Here is a 17,970-nt window from a genome sequence, read left to right as displayed (position 1 = left end):
ATTTAATCATGAAATTAGATCCAATAACCTATACGAAAAATAGATCACATAACATCAATGATCAGATTTAAAACATAATAAAAAATACTTATTGGAAAAAAAAATTCACAGATGATCAAATATCAGGTCCAAAACATAATTAGAAACAATAAAATAACTAATCAAATTCAGAACACAATAAAACAATTTTATGAATTAGAATTTGAAACCGATCCATTTCTAGAACAAATTTATGAATTTGAAATCTAAAGTTATCCTTTTAAAAAAGAAAAATCTAAAGTTGTACACATACACCCTATGACGTCTCCCAGGGGGAGACGTTGAAAGTCTACAAAGTCTCCCCATGGGAGACGTCATATGGCCACTTTAGATGGCTCCTGCAACAACGTCTCCCCTAGGGGGAGACATTAAATGTCTACAATGTCTCCCCCATATAGCCAAAGTCTTTAAACAAAAACAATGAATCACAACTCAAAGCCTAAGAAATATGACACAAATAAAGCTGATTAAACCAATGAAATACATAAACCATATTAGAAAAAAGAACACAATTAAAGACTAAACACACATTGCAAATACTAAACACCTAAACCATATTAAATCTAAGTCATATACTAATACACATTGCAAATAACAATCAAAGGGCCTCAGAACAATGCATCATCACTACAACAATTTTCACTTTTAATGACTCTCTATAATGACTTACACCAATGGTGTAAGTCATTAAAAGTATTCAGAGATATTTAAAGTCTAATGGTGTAAGTCATTAAAAGTTATTGTTGATGACTACCAAGGTAAGTCATTAAAAGTGGTGGGAGACGTTAATTGAAAAATATGAATATAAAATTATTTATTTATAAAATATCAGACTTGTAAGAGCATCTGACGTCTCCCCTGGGAAGACGTGCCAGACATCTAACGTCTCCCCTGGGGAGACGTTAGATGTCTGGCACGTCTTCCTAGGGGAGACGTTAAATGTTTGGCCTAATATATATATTTAGCCTTTCTTTCTTCTTCCCCGAGTGGACGAACCAGAGGCGGAGAAGGGCGATTTTCTTGGCAATTTCAGGGCAATTTTTTGACGATTTTGGCCAATTTTAGGCTATAAAATCTCATTTGAGGTAAGTTTTTATTATTTATAAGTGTTGTATAATAGTTAGGATAATTTTCATGCTTATTGTCTCTAGTTATTAAGGAATTGATATTGGGATTTTAGGGTTTATGAGTTGCGGTTTTGGGTGATTTTTGGCTCAACAAAGTGGATTTAAAGCATATTTGAGGTAGGATTTCAAGATTAAACAATGTATTATAGTTAGAATGGTATAAAAAATTATTTTTGTGCATTTTTTTAATATGATTTGTGGGTTTTATTAGAAATATTAGTTTAAAGTATGAAAAATAATTTTTATGTATATTTGAGATACTATATTGTTTAATTTTAAGATGATACCACATTATTTACTATTTTTAATTTTTTATTACTATTTAATCCGAAAATTATACATTTTTTAATTAATTTTTAATGTTTGTTAAGTATATATATGTAAATATGTTTTGCTAAAATGTATTTAATAATTGTCTAAAATAAGAAAAATAATTGAATTTGAATTTTACAGACAAAATAGTAATTCAAGTTTATAATGTTTATAATTTTTTTTTAATTTATATTATTATTTAATTAGAAAATTATATATATTTGTAATCTTTATTAAAATTTAAGTAGGTTATTTATATATAGTTATGTTATTTTATTGATTTAGTAATTTTTTATTAATTAATTAATTAAAAATTTTAAGTTGTGGTTTTAATTGAGATTTTTGCTTCAAATTTTCGATTTCAAGCACACATTTGAGGTTTTTAAGTTTCTAAAATTTCAATAATAAATTATTGTTAATCTAATTATTTAATGAAGTTTGTTTATTAATATTTTATTTATTAATTAATTTAGTTTTGTAGGTTGTGAATTTAATAGCAAAGTGCGCTCTTTGCAAAGTGAAGTAAATTTGTTAGCAAGGACTATTAATTGCAAGTGGTACATACACTGTCTTCTTTCTTGTTTTAGTATTATTAAACTTTTGTTAGAGGGGTTTAAATATCTTAAATATTCATCCATAGTGAGGTAGGTTCTGAGATTAAAATTGTGTGTTTCGGTGATAACAGAAGGTTGAGAACTGTGTGTTTTAGTGAAGTAGGTTCTGGAAAATTTGTTTGTGTGCTGCGGAGCTATAAGGAAGAAACTTATTGTGTGTTATTTGAATTTTTTGACTTGTTGTTCACAGATGGTTAGATCACTATTATAGGGGAAATGCTGCTCGATTTTGTCTAGAATTATGTATTTTATTATTCTATTATTATATTTGTATTGTGTTGTGCTTATTCGATTGGATTTGATTAGATTGACAGATGATTAAGTTACTAATATAGGGGAAATGCTGCCCAATTTTTCGTATGCTTATTTAGTATTTTTTTTTTAGTTTAATTTTTCATAGACATAGTTAACAATTTATTTATTTATTAAAGTATATATAATTAAATAATAATTAACTAATATATTTTACTTTGTATTTTTTTGTAGCTAAACACTACGCCATATACACCAGCACATATTAATGAACTGCGACAACATTGGGCGAACCATATGCTACCGATAATTGAAGGTCATCGTCCCACATATTAGGTTTTTTTTTACATTTTATTTCTTACCATATGTCTAGCTAGCTAGAGTAATATTTGTTAATTTTGTATGTTTAACAACAAATATTACAATTTTGTATATTTAGCTAGCAAAAACATATTACATACACATTTCAATTTTATTAATGAAAATTTACAATTTAAATTTGCATATAATTTAGATTTTTTTATTAATATATTTAATTCTATTTCAAAAAAAATATTAATATATTTAATTCTATTAATTAATATACTGAAAATAATTATTTAATTATTTTTTAAAAAAAATTACAAAAACCAATGACGTCTCCCAGGGGGAGACGTTGAAAGTCTACAAAGTCTCCCCATGGGAGATGTTGTAGGTACCTATGACGTCTCCCATGGGGAGACTTTGTAGACTTTCAACGTCTCCCTCTGGGAGACGTCATAGGTTGTACACATACACCCTATGACGTCTCCCAGGGGGAGACGTTGAAAGTCTACAAAGTCTCCCCATGGGAGACGTCATATGGCCACTTTAGATGGCTCCTGCAACAACGTCTCCCCTAGGGGGAGACATTAAATGTCTACAATGTCTCCCCCATATAGCCAAAGTCTTTAAACAAAAACAATGAATCACAACTCAAAGCCTAAGAAATATGACACAAATAAAGCTGATTAAACCAATGAAATACATAAACCATATTAGAAAAAAGAACACAATTAAAGACTAAACACACATTGCAAATACTAAACACCTAAACCATATTAAATCTAAGTCATATACTAATACACATTGCAAATAACAATCAAAGGGCCTCATAACAATGCATCATCATTAATCCTTCAGAATATTGGGGATTTAATCAAAATGAATCATAACAGTATTCCTCAAAGGCAACCAATCGACAATACGAAACTTAAAGCCACCAAACCACCGAGCCAACAATCTGAAACTCACAAAGACATAGCTAAGTGTATCAAAAATTTCATACCACCCAAGCAAGCAAAATGATAACAATCTAAATATGGCACCCCTGTCAAAACCAAATAAAAATCTCAATATATGGTGCCCCTGTCAAAATCAATTAACAATCACAACTAGGATAAAATAAAACAAAGGATAACAACCATTCATTTAAGAAGTCGTTTCAGGGGCTGAGACGGAGATTCAAAGATTCAGAGAAGGGAGTCAGCGATTCAAAGATGGAGGCGACAATAGGGGCTAAGAAAACTTGACAATGGAGGCAAATATTCAGATTTGGAGGCGGTGGCAGTAGCTAAGAGTGCTCATCGGAGGGAGGCAGAAACCACTTTTTTGGGTTTCACAGAATGAAGACTGAAGAAACACAAAGAGAGGAAGCAACAACCCGATTGAACAGAGAGATTGTAGTAGAGGATGTAGGATTACAAAATGAATGGATTAAGCCGAGTGAGGAGTAGCAGCAGTAGATGGCAGATCAACCATCTCATATGGAATAGAGGAGAGATGAGAGTGTTGCTGAAGAGAAAAGACAAGAGGGTTAGGGCTAGAGAATGAAGAGATGTGCGACGTGACGATAGGGTTAGAGAGATAGATGTATTAGGTTTATAAATTATAAACCTTAAATAAAAAAAATTAAATATTAATTTTTTAAATAAATAAATAATATTGTTAGTGCCACATGTACATCCACATGTATCTCTCATTTGACATGCCAGTTTATTTAATACACCTTAGCAAACACATCACCACTTAAGAAAATTATAATTTATGTTAAAACTGGAGGGAAAAATAAGTGGTAGTGATAAAAAAATCTCCCTCCAAACTTATTCATAGGTAAACTCATTACCTACCAATACTAATGGTAGGTAATGTTATTTTTTATATCCTTGCACCATATCTATAAGAATTGCCTACTAATAATCGGTTACAATAAATAAGCGTAGGTAAAAGATATCTTTAGCTAACAATAAATATATGTAGGTAACAAATATGTAGGTAAATTTCAGATTTGTTGTAGTGTTCAATACATCTCTAGCAACAGTCATTCGAGAAGGGATCTCAAACCTAGGTTGGAGTGTTTTGACAACTATTTTGAACACTTCACCCTCGACATGTCTAAATTGCAACTCATCCAACACAATATATTGTGTGAGGGCTGTCCTACAAGTTTCTTTGTTATAAGCTACCGCTACTAATTTTTATTTCAAACTTAATTTCCCAATTATGCCTAAAGTAGCTAGTTGTTCCCAAAGGTGGTATATTGGTGCCACTAAAGCACTAATTTTATCCTATTTTGGGTAAGTTAAATAACTTAGGGTTTAATTAAATAATAGGATAAATGTGACACCATTATTTAAATTTATCACAATTATTTAAATTTTCCCAAATAGGTAATGTTGCTCCAATACCCAACGAAAGGGCTACTACCGTACCAATCAAAAAGACGGTTATTGCCACTGAAAGACGAAATGAGTTTTAGAATTTATTAACATTCTCCAAAAAGGGTACAGTTAATAATCTCGCCGGTACTAAAACCATTAAAAGAACACCCAATAATTTTTTTGGTAATGTTCGAAGTATTTGCAATACAGGAAAGAAATACCATTAAGGCAATATCTCCAAAGGATTTGCAAATGGATCCGCAAGTTTGCCAATCAATGATGGTTCTAGAACCGCTAAACCTATGTTACATGCAATAGTCACTACACCAAAATGCCCCTTCTGTGTCAAATGCATCAGTCAACGCAGTTAACTAACGCCGTTAACCGAGATTAAGCATTTGTATCAGTTGTGTACTGCAACAAATGCAAGGGAATTTGCGTCAGTACTAACATTGACGACGTTAATGGGGAAAATTTGCATCAGTGGAAATATGACGCTGTTAATGCGGACATTAGCGTCAGTGCCTAACTGACGCTAACGTAAGGTTTACGTCAGTGGGGCACTGACGCAAACCTTCCGTTAACGTTAGTTAGGCACTGATGCAGAAGTTGTTAGACCCCAATAATACAACATCATCCCCAATTTCCATTTGACCTAAAAACTTCTAAAAAAATTCTCTATTCGAAAACCCTCCATACTAGCGGCGCCTCCGACTTTCTTGGCCCATTTTGGTAAGTTTTTTTTTTTCATTTTTTTTATATTCAAGGTTGAATTGATGATTATACTATGTTTATGAACCTTATACATGGTTTTTTTTTGTAGATTTTTTATTCTTGATGGGGGGGGTTGGGGTTTGTTTCTTTTTTTCTCTCTGTTTGGGTTTCGTTTTGTAGGAGGCTCTTTGTGGTGGTCGCGGTGGTCGTCGAGGCCGTGGGGGGTGGCTGGAGTCATGGAAGTGGCTGGGGTCGCGGGGGTCGAGAGGGTGGCTGGGGGCAGGGGTTGCATAGAGTGGCTGGCTGGGAGCTGGGGCAGTATTTGCGTAGCATTTTTTTTTAATGTAGTATTTGCGTCATGGGATTCCGTGTCACATATAAAACTGATGCAAAAGCTCAATTGTCGTAGTTAGAAACTGATGCAAATGCCCTTTTTGTAGTAGTGACTACCTAAAATTACTACTAGAAAAATATATATAAAGGATTAATGGGCCATGCGAGTTCTCCGTAATAATTATAACTCATCCCTTTAGCCAATTTAGCTCTTAATATAGGATTGTTCAAGTCAGGTTTTTTTTTGTTTTTGTTATTAGGATAGGTGAATTATTCTCGATCCATGTCCCCCGAAAGAACCGGACATGATAATTTTTCAACATTCGGCTCGAGCAAGAATCAAACAAACAAACTATACTCATATAAAAAAAATTGATATGCCATCCATATGTAAATTTGTGGATTTATTTACTAGTTAATTTCCATTAATATGCTTAAAAAGTATTTTCCTTCAAAAAGTAAGATTAGGGTTTTCCAAGGGTTTAAACCTTTAAAAATGACAACCACAATTTATTCTTATGTAAAAAATAATATTTTTATCATAATTATTAATTTTCACTTAATTATCCGAGATTTAACCCGATTAAAAGAAATTTTTGTTTGGCATAAGACCGAAAATCTTGGCTTACCGCAAACTGCATTTTTCACTAGGGGTGTTCGTGGTGCGGTTGGTGCGGTTTTTCTCTAATTTTTTTGACCACACCGTACATGCGGTTTGAACAATTTTTCAAAACGCAACCCGCACCGCATAGATCTCAAACCGCATAATCCGCACTGCAAAAATGCGGTGTGGTGCGGTTTTGGCGGTTTATACCTATCGCAAAATAATTTAACAATTAAATATTATAATTAAGAAAGACTCATAATAAATCTCATAACCATAGAGTGTTTAACAAATTAATTAAATGTACAACAAGCTAATAAACTTTAAGCAAAACAATAAAAATATAACAAACTAATAACAAATAAAAATGTAATAAAAATTAAATATTATTTTAATTAAGGAGGAATATCCTTAGATTGAAGTAGAATATGTGTTAGCATCCTATGAAATATTATATTTCTTTCTAGATATTGTGTATATTATATTATACTATATAAATATTTATGCATTAACTTTAAATGTAGTAAAATTGAAAAATATATATATATATATATATATAAAATAGTTAATATATATAATGATGCGGTGTGGTGTGGTTTGAACTGCATTTATAAAATTTAAAACCGCAAACCGCACTACATTGCGCGGTTTGGCAAAAATACAAACTGCAACCGCACCGCGAAGGGTTCTAAACCGCAAATTGCGGTGCGGTGTGGATGGTTTTATGAACACCCCTATTTTTCACGCATTGACTAACTCTAACAACATGAAATGTATGATTCCAAAATATATATTATTTATCAAAATAATATTCATTACAAAATTCCAGACCCCGCCTTGTTACACTACAAACTCAATAACTTAAATATTTTTACCACCAATTATTATTTTATAATAAATGTTAATTAGTAACTAAAAATAAAATTTTCTATCAAAGTGTATGAATAGAGTTTTTTACAATTAAATTTTATGTATTATCTTTTCATTTTACTATTTAAGTTTTTTGTATAACGTTTTTTTTATTTAAGTTTCTAATCTTATATTGTCAATTCTAAATTGCCACGTATATGTAAGGATCATCATTCAAAGAAAAACTGATTACAATATAAAATAATTCCAATTAAATAAAGAGAATAATTTCCTTCTTTATTGCTTTTGACAAAAAAAAAAAAAACAAAATCATAGAAGCCATCTATATATTATATTATATTAAAAGATACGAATTGATGAAATTTCTTTTATTTTCTCTTTCGGTATCATTTTCTCATGGTAGATTATTTCCATGTTTAATGTTCATAGTTTCTTCAAATAACAGAATAAACTAAGGTATTGAATTATTGTTCCATATTTTTTGTTACGTTTCACAATTATACAGGTAATCACATAATTATTCTATCAATAAATATTTTTTTTATATTTAGAAATATAATTTTACTTTTCAAAATCAAAATCTAAAATTAGAAATTTATATATTGATAATTTGTTAAAACTCTATATAGGTCATTAAAAATTTAACCACAATAAAATCACTACAACAAATTGTGTTTTTACCGAGGACTCCATTAGCGAGGAGACATAAATCCTCACTATTGCTGGGCTTATTAGCGAGGATTTTTATATCCTCGCTAAAAAGGAGGCGCAAAATGTTGGCAGGATCTCGAAACTTGTAGCGAAATTTTGACGTAACATTACATGGTTTGTTTTTGGCATTAGCGAGGATAAGTTATAATCCTCACTACCGTGGGTATATATACCAATATTCGAACCAGTGCAAAATCAATCCCCATTCAATCCATTTTCCATTTTCTTCGTTTCAAGTAGAGGATAACAATGCCCCAAGTTAGTTCTAATGATGTTTTGTGATTAAAATTGATTTATATCTTCATTTTTATGGTTGTTATTGATTATTATCTTTGATTTGTAAATATTTTCGGTCCCTATTTTCCTCTATGGTTTAAGGTGTCATTAAGAAGTATTTCGTGTTTGAGAGAGGGGGGGTTCTCCGGCTGGCTGCAATGACGGTGGTGGTGGAGATAAGGTTGTTGGTGGTGGTTTTGTTAGAAGTGGAGTAAAAATATCAATTTTTTTCTTCACATTTTGTATGTATATTGATATTATATTTTTTTATATATAAATTATATGTGCATTAGGTTGTTTTGGGCATAGTGATGAATACAATTTATGTTGTTGAGTTGAGATATAATGTGTTATTTGTTTTAGTTGAGACATAAATTTAGTTTGGTTAAATTTTCACTTAATTTTTCTAGTTTTATTTTAGTATGATATTAACTATAGGAATGTGTTTCTTTTTTTTTTTAGTTTGTTTGAATCTTAATTTGTTTCCTTAGTAAGGTTTAAAAAGCGAAAATTCTCTCTCAGCTTGTGAGCTGGTGCCATGGAGAAGACGAAGGTTCAGGTTCAGGGGAAGCCTAGATCGACTACTAAGAAGCGTAAGAAAAGAAGTCCTACATCTACGGCGAATGTTCAAAGGACGAAATCGATGGTTGTCGTTCTTGGAATTGAGCCCTTAGATGTTACTGATGAATCTAGGGCTAATTCTGAATCTTGCTTAGCTCAAGAAACACTAATGAGAATTGCAAATGAAAATGAAGATGTTATGCAGCGTTGTTCTGAAGTGTTTTCCCCAAAATCTACTTTGAGGATTTTGAAGCAACAATAAGAAATCAGAAATGACTTTTCGAATTTTCTTATGGCTACACATAGATGTGCTCAGGAGATAACTCGAGGTATGAATCCTTCGCCCCCTATCCTATGTTCTGGTAATATTGTGCAAAATTTGAGTGCCAAATTTGCTGGCACTAGATCCGAGGGTGGGCAACATAGGAAGGGAGTTAAAATAAGTATGGAGGATATTGAGGAGGAGGTTTTATTTTGGGATTCCTCTATTGTTTGCTATGTGTTAGGTGCGAATCCTCCAGTTTCAGTGATGGATTGTTTTGCTCGGCGTATTTGGAAATCAAAGGGGATTGACAAAATTGGAGCTCTGTCTCATGGAGTTTTCATTATAAGATTCCAATATTTGGAAGATCATGATGCTGTGTTCAATGGGGGCTATGTTTTCTTTCTTTTTTTTTTTTTTGATGAAAAGGAAAATATATTGAGAACAAACCAACCAAGTACAAACACTACAAACAACTTACAAACACAAAGCCTTACATCTGAACCACTCTATCAAAAAAAGCTAGATCCTTTGTCCTAATATGTGTAGAGTCCAAGAACTTTACTTAGCTAATTATTTAGTAGTATTATAGTATGTATAGTATTATCTTTGTAACTGTGGATTTTTGGTTCAGACCGGGAATTATTTGGACAATCATAGTAGTACTTATAGATTTTCTAAGTTTAACCTATAGTTTAAGAATATTAATGTTAACCTAAGGTTTGATTATATGACTGATATTAAGGATAATATTTATTATACTATAAGGTTTAGACAAGGACCAATAGGATTTTAAGCACATGTTATGAATGAGTGATTAAGAATTAAGTATTTTGAGGATTAAATTTAATAAGGAGTAAAGTTTGAATGCTATAAGGTCAGTCAGCAGCTTTGAATACGTTGAGGGGCTTGGTCATGGTTGTTTACTCCATTCAAACTTAGCTAAAAATGTGTAATTTCATGTTTAATTAATCAGCGTGTGCCGATATATCACAGCTATAGGGGGCGATATATCGCAGCACGTAGATACGGAAAACACGAGACGATGCACGACTGCCTCGGGCATACTGGCCCAGGCGATATATCGCCTCCTTCAGTGTATTTTGAAATGTTTTGAATTCATTTTCCATTCAGCCATTCAACTTCTTGATAAGTCCAGCATCTTTTTGAACGAGTCTTCAGTCTCTGCTGAACGATTATTCAAATTATTTTCACCTAAAAAGCTATTATTTTTATTCAAGTAAAATAAAGATCCTTTCATTCCTAAACTCTATAAATAGGACCTAGTACCCAGCCATTATTCATCTTTTGCTCTAAGTTCAGAGGCTACAAGTGCTAAGTGGGTGTGAGAGTATAAATACCTGGGTTTGGGAATCATAAGCTTGATCATCATAAGCTTATCAAACACTTTGGGAAGTAAGGTTTTAGAGTATTTCAGTTTGAGGTGTAGATTGGTCTTACAAGTCTTCAAGGTAACCTAAAACTCTAGTTCAATTCTGATATTTGTTCTTTTAAGGTCTCATAATCTTCTACTCAGCCTCTAACGTTAATCTTTATTTTGGTTAGGAAATCTAAGTTCTTGAGCACATAAGTTTTGGTAAGTATGTGTCTCAATGGTTTAGTCTTCCCATTCCTTTTCATCTCTTTTTCTTCATTAAACTCACTCTTTTTCATAATGGTTATTAGGAGTGTTCCAAAGTTCCAACGCTGTCCACATATCCCGGTAACTTTGGTAAGGAAAATAGGATAGAAATGCATATGTTATATGTCTTATACGTTATCTTATGTTTCTTATGTTATGATGATATGTGTTATGATATGTATGTTGTAGGCTTGGGCATATGACCCATATGACTAACAAGACCCCAAATAGATTATGGGCATATGACCTACTTAGCTAGTAGGACCCCATTAATCTCATGGGCATATGACTTGTTTAGTCTATGGGACCCCAAGTAATAATGGCCATTATAGCAAGTGTATGATATAAGTGTTATGTTATGTTATGTTATGTTACGTTATGTAGTGTTATGTTCTTATGCTTCTTATGAAATTATGTATATGAACTATGTGTTAGATTTTCCTTGCTGGGCATTAGGCGCATTCCTTTTTGTTTATATGTGCAGGAAAATAGCTATAGTGGCGGTAAGGTTCATGGATGCTTGGGGAATGTGTATCAGTGATGAATGGATTCAAGGAGTCGAGAGTTCGATTTCGAGGATGCAGTCTTTTAGTTATGGTTTACATGTATCTTTCCGCACTATTTATGTAATTTCTTTTCATTTCAATTAAGATATGTTTTCTTTTTAAAACAATGGGATCCCATATCCTAACTTAAATTTATGTAAGTTTTAACATTGGTTTTTACAAGTTCCCGATAAAGATATGGTATTTTCACAAATGTAAGTTTTATTAAGGATTTGTATGTATAGTTTCATTAATGGTCCAAAAGTCTAGAGTAGTGGGTCATTACAATATGCTTCTTAGAATGATAAAGAAGCCTACTCCTCACAAAGTATTTGATCAACTTAGGAACAAAGCCCACAGAAAAGGAACTAAACTTAAAAATACAATTGAAGCTGCTAAGGTAGCAGCCAACATAGATTGCTTCAGACCCTTCGGCTTACCAGCCATCCAAGAACACCACCCAGCAAAATGAAGCGGCCAAATACCCTTACCCAGCCAACTCTCCACCTGGGACCTGACCTGCCGAGAAAAATGGCACTCAAAAAACAGATGGGAGTGAGACTCTTGCTCCACTTCACACACCGGACATAGCACAGAAGGAAGCTCCAAGTGACAACGACTGAGATTATCGCGAGTCAATAGATGGCCCAATGTAGCCTGCCATAAAATGAATATGGCACTGTTAAGGAGTTCCACACCACATTCGCATAGAAGACTCTGTCTTTGTTAATGAGCCTGTGATACAGAATATTCAGACAGAGCTTGCTATGATGGACTTCCTCATCAAGTCTATGAACAGGGAAGATATCTCTAAGCTTAGATAATCTTTTCCAATACCAGCTCACATCTTGAGGAACTCTATAAAGCCAAAAATCCTGCCCCTTTAAGTATATAGAATCCACCCACTTAACCCACAGAGTATCACGCTTAGAAGAAACTGCCCAAACATATTTGGCCAGAAGCACTAAATTCCAAGTACAACTATCCTTGAAGCCAAGACCACCCATGCATTTAGGCAGACAAACCTGATCCCAGGCAGTAAAGTGCATTTTACTTCGCTGAACGTTATCGTCCCTAACTCCCCAAAGGAAATTCCTGCACAGCTGATCTACCTCCTTGGTGACGCTCTTAGGGAGGATGAAGATACTTATCCAAAAAGTTCGAATACTCAACAGCACCGAGTTGATTAGTTGTGCCCTCCCCGCAAAAGAAAGATGCCGACTCGCCAAAGTATGTAATTTGGACTGGATCTTTTTGATAATAAGAGAGCAGTCACCAGCCTTCCATCTTGTTGTTCGAAGAGGAACTCCCAAGTATTTTAGGGGGAAATGACCTTCAGTGAATTGGAGCCCCTCAAGCAATTTTTGAGTCTCTTTTTCAGCCACACCACCAAAGTAAACCTGAGATTTATCCTTGTTGGCAGTCAAACCAGAAGCACAACAGAAATCATTAAAACTTTCCCTTATAATCTGAACCAAATTGTGAACTCCCTTGCAAAAAATGATCAAGTCATCTACGAAACAGAGATTGACAATTTTAAGGTGCTTACATTTAGGATGAAACCGGTACCCCTTGTCCATGGAAGCTTGCTTAAATAAATGGGTACAGTATTCCATGGCTAAAACAAATAATAAAGGAGAGATAGGGTCCCCTTGCCTTAGCCCCTTCCGACCTCTAAATTCCCCTTGAACCTTTCCATTCATAAGGATTAGATAGGTTGGATCCTTCAAGCAAGCCATGACCCACTTGATGAATTTAGCCGGAAAACAAAACTCAGTGAGAATATCCTCCAAAAAATTCCAATCTAACATATCATAGGCTTTGCTCAAATCAATCTTCAAAACACACCTAGGAGAAATGTTTTTCCTCTTATAGCCTTTTATAATATCCTGAAGAATAAGAATATTATGCGCCAATAATATGTTTTTAACAAAGGCTCCTTGATTTTGATTGACAAGACTAGGAAGCACCGAAGCCAATCTACTACAAAGCATCTTAGAAATGCATTTGTAAATAGAATTACAACAAGCAATACGCCGATAATCCGCTGTCCGAGAAGGAGTCTCAATTTTAGGGATTAAGGAAATAGTAGCTTTATTAATTTCCTCTTGCAGCACACCACACTCAAAGAGATCCAGAATAGCTGCTGAGATTTCAGTCATTAAATCACTCCAAAGAGCTTTAAAAAAGCCCGAGCCAAACCCACCTGGCCCCGAACTTTTAATCGAGTTAATGCTGAAAAATGCTTCTTTCACTTCCTTAGTAGAAAATGGCTTTACTAAGCTAATTTTCTGATCCAGGGTCAATTTATGACCGAGTTCAAAACATGATTTCTGAATAGATCTAGAGGCCATGCTCTTGCTTCCCATGATTTTCTGGAAATGATTCACAAAATGATCAACTACAGCATCAAAATTCTCAATACTCTGACCAGATTCATTAACAACAGACATGATGCAATTAGAGGCTCTCCTTTGCTTTAAACAAGCGTGAAAATAAGCCGTGTTGTCATCGCCAAACCGCAGCCAGTCCACTTTACTTTTCTGTCTCAAGAAACTCTCATAAATTTTGGCATGGTATTCAAGCGAATCACCAGCTGGAGCTTCGAGTCTTTGAAGACTAATCGAATGAGGGTCACCCTGCAAGGATAGCTGGGCAGCTTGAAACTTCTCCTTAGCCACTAAATAGTTCTGGGCAACATCCCCCATAATATGTCTATTAAACCTCTGAAGCACCAATTGAAGTCTGCTCAGTGTTTTACATATGCGAACCAGCCCAGTCCCTCGCATTGGCCTACACCAGATCTGCATAACAGTAGATTTAAAATGATCATGTTTAGTCCACATATTGAATAACCTGAAAAGCTTAACAACACAGTTGACAGAAATTTCTGGTTTAATAATACAGTAGCAATGGTCTGAGTGTAGTTCCTAGTTGAAAACAGCCTCAGAATGAGGGAAAATGTCCAACCAATCTTCATTCTTGAAAACTCTATCCAATCTTGAGAATATTCTGTCTTCATTCATCTGTTTATTCGTCCAAGTAAAATGAGACCCTCTAGCACGCAATTCGTCAACTAACCCCAAGGCCCTCCAATTTTGAGCATCAGCTAATTCAAGGGATGATATCGCACGACCACCCACTCTGTCCGCACTCTCAAAAGCAGCATTAAAATCTCCAGTTAGCAGCCACGTAGCAGTTGGAAAACTCAGATTAGTCAAATCTCTCCAAAGGGCCACTCTTTCCTCAATAGAATTTCTACCATAAACAAACGTCACACAAAACAATTTATTAGTCTTTATACTCCTGACATAAACATGAAGTAATTGGTCTGTTTCCTTCAGAACATCTACAGATACCAAGTTTTGCTGCCAAACAAGCAATATTCTACCTTCAGAAACTGAACCAGAAAAAAACTCCCAGCCACTGAAAAAAGAATGCATAATCTTCTTAATCTTTTCACCCCGAAGTTTGGTCTCCAACAAGGCACCTAAACCAATTTTATTAACAAAACAAAAGGAGCTCAGAAATTTCTGTTTCTCCCCCTTATTAATACCTTTAACATTCCAACTAAGAATGTTGTGATTCTCCATGTAACAAACTTGTTGATGTTAATCCCAAATTTGCCACCTCCACAACCTTATCTTGCAAAGCACTATAGGAATTCTTCAAAGTGTTCTTAGCCCTATGGACAGCCTTCTTATTCCCACCAACTCGTTTAGGGGTAACCCAGTCCGAAATACCTCCTTCAATTGGTGTCCGAGCCTGGTTTACAACAGGCGGTTCAGGAACAGATTTTGAATTCTCCTTGGGCTTGTCCAACTCCTTATTACTCCCAGTAGGGGTCTCAGTTACCTCATTCTCATTCACTGCAACAACAGGACCAGTCTCAGGGATCACTGCCTCATTGGTCTCTACAACAATCGGCTGATTCATAGGGTCTTGCCTGTCCTCCTCCTCCCTAACTCTGGTTTTTTCCCTCCAAACCTCCACTGGTTTCTTGTTACACATTCTTTCAGTGTGTCCATAAACTTTACATCCCCTACATTGGGTAGGAAGCCACTCAAACTCCAGAAATTGCTCTATTAACTGCCCTTTCTCATTGAGAAATTGAACCGATTTAGGGAGGTCCTCCGAAAGTTCAGTCTCCACCAAAACTCTAGCAAATTGCATCATAGATCTGTCTTTCGTTACTTTATCTACCAAGATCGAAACCCAAAGACAAAGTCACTAAAAAGTGGCGACTAAGTGCTCTCTGGTTTCTCCATGGCGAGACGCAAGAAAAGCAACCCAAAGCCAGCTGCTAAATCGACGGTGGCTGTAACTTCAGTGGTTTAGGCGGTTGGAGGTCAGCAGTCTGATGCCGAGGAAGCTATTCCGGAGGAGATGGAAGTAGTTTTCACTGATTCGATGTTAGAGTTCCCTGAATCTGGATTTCAAGGTCCTTTTGACGTTGAAGGAACGCCTGTAGGCAGTTGGAAAGTAGGCGATGTAGATGAGGAAATGACTGAAAATGCAGGTAATTTTCAAAGCCAAGCAAGGGATAAATGGTCTCAGTTCAGAGCATTGCTTCCTAATCAAGGAGGGGCAAGACATAGATTCGAGGAACCAATTGTTCAAGAGGTCCAACGAATTGCTCAAGTTGATTTGGATGAGGTCCAAACTGAAATTTTATTCTGGAGTTCAGCGGTGGTATGTCAGGTTCTTGGGGCTAACCCGCCGTTTGTTGTTTTCGAAGGTTTTATCAAAAGAATTTGGGGTAAGCTTGGCATTGAGAGAATTGCTAGGTTGAATAATGGGTTCACACTTGTTAATTTTCGTGATGAAATCACTAGAAATCTGGTTTTGGAAGCTGGGGTGCTACATTTTGACAGGAAACCAGTGATAGTGAAGCCTTGGTCTACTGATTTGGATACTTTGAAGGCAGTGAAGTCAGTTCCTGTTTGGGTTAGATTGCCAGGTCTTGGGCTGCAATGTTGGGGCACTAAGTGCTTGAGTACGATTATGGCTATGTTTTCTTTGATAAGAAACCCATTATCATGAAACCGTGGGATGCGACCACTGAAGTTAAGAAGGAGGATGTTCGGATGGTTCCTACTTGGATTCATTTAGATTATTTGGAATTGAAATACTGGGGGGAAAGGTCTCTATTCAAGATCATTGGTCAGGTGGGGAAGCCATTAATGGTTGATCATGCCATAAATTGAATTTTCCTCGTGTTCTGGTTGAAGTTTCTTTGACACAAGAATTTCGTGATGTTATTTCTTTTGTGAATGAACTAGATCAAGAGGTTTCAGTTGCTGTCTCTTATGAGTGGAAACCAGTGATTTGTGGAAATTTCAAGGGCATGGGACACCCTATGAAAGAGTGTAAGAAGCAAGTACACCAAAGGCAAGAATGGGTGGTTAAATTGGTTGATCATCACCAAGACTTGGTTACTAAGCAGAAGCAAAGTGTAGATGGAGAAGGTTTTCAGACAGTTACAAAAGGGTGGAAGTCAAAAGGAAAGGGAATACAAGTGAGCACTGTCACTAATAATACTTTTCAACCTCTATGTTCTTAAATAGGGGAGAATTTGAAGGATCCAGCTGAGCAGGGAAATACAGGAAGAGAGGGAGAGCCTCCTTACCCAAATGGATAGAATATTGAGATGGAATGTCAGGGGGATCAATAACCAAAACAAATAGAATGAGGTTAAGAAATTGATCTCAACTAAGAAGGTTGGCCTGATTTGTCTCCTTGAGACGAGGGTAAAGGCTCGGAAGTTGGGAGCCTTATATGTTAATATGTTTTCAGGTTGGTGTTTTACATCAAATAATGCGTGGCATGATGGAGGTCGCATTGTGATATGTTGGAATCCTTTGATGTTCCATGTGACTATTCTTAAGTGCACAAGTCAATTTATTCATTTATTTGTCTGTTCAAATAACAATAAGGATAAGTTTTTTTACTGCATTTGTCTATGGATTTAATGATGAAGATGGTAGAGCTAGTTTATGGAGGGACTTGCAAGATTTAGTGGTGGTTCAACCTTTGTTAGTCCTGGGGGACTTCAATGATATCTTGGCAAAGGAAGACTAAATAGGATGTTGGGTCAAATACAGTCAATCTCATAATTTTCAGCATTGTGTTGCGACCTGTCACTTGGAGGATGTCAAATTTAGTGGGAATTATTACACCTGGAGTAATAAGCAACAAGGTGACAATAGGATTTACTAAAAAATTGATAGAGTCATGGCTAATCAATCTTGGCTAAATCATTACACAACCGCTGAAGTGAGCTTTCTTAATGAGGGTTTTTTTTATCATTCCTCTGCATTACTCACGGTGTATCTGGAGTTTACTAGTGGAAAAAAACCATACAATTTTTTTCGAATGTGGAATATTTACCCAAGTTTTCAGGAGTAGATTCTTCATGATTGGAGGAGGC

General features: G+C 35.0%; 1 protein-coding gene across 1 annotated transcript; it reads right to left on the bottom strand.

The window, feature by feature from the left end:
- Positions 1–14,470: 14,470 nt before the first annotated feature.
- Positions 14,471–15,716, bottom strand: LOC133815660 (uncharacterized). Its single transcript, XM_062248472.1, has 2 exons — positions 15,143–15,716; positions 14,471–15,030 (listed from the first exon to the last, which is right to left on the bottom strand). The coding sequence occupies exons 1-2, from the start codon at positions 15,714–15,716 to the stop codon at positions 14,471–14,473; spliced, it is 1,134 nt and encodes a 377-aa protein (XP_062104456.1).
- Between the last annotated feature and the right edge of the window lie 2,254 nt (positions 15,717–17,970).

This window comes from Humulus lupulus, chromosome 2 (assembly GCF_963169125.1).
Source record: "Humulus lupulus chromosome 2, drHumLupu1.1, whole genome shotgun sequence".
Lineage (NCBI taxonomy): Eukaryota > Viridiplantae > Streptophyta > Magnoliopsida > Rosales > Cannabaceae > Humulus > Humulus lupulus.
The sequence above is the reverse complement of the archived record's forward strand: the minus strand, read 5'-3'. Positions and strand labels throughout refer to the sequence as shown.

What these genes read in the sequence shown, in the direction of transcription:
- LOC133815660 (XM_062248472.1), bottom strand. Translation starts at nt 15,716, where the DNA reads ATGATGCAATTTGCTAGAGTTTTGGTGGAGACTGAACTTTCGGAGGAC. An exon ending in TTTGGGATTAACATCAACAA is followed by an intron (nt 15,031 to 15,142) that starts GTTTGTTACATG and finishes AAATTGGTTTAG; the next exon opens with GTGCCTTGTTGGAGACCAAA.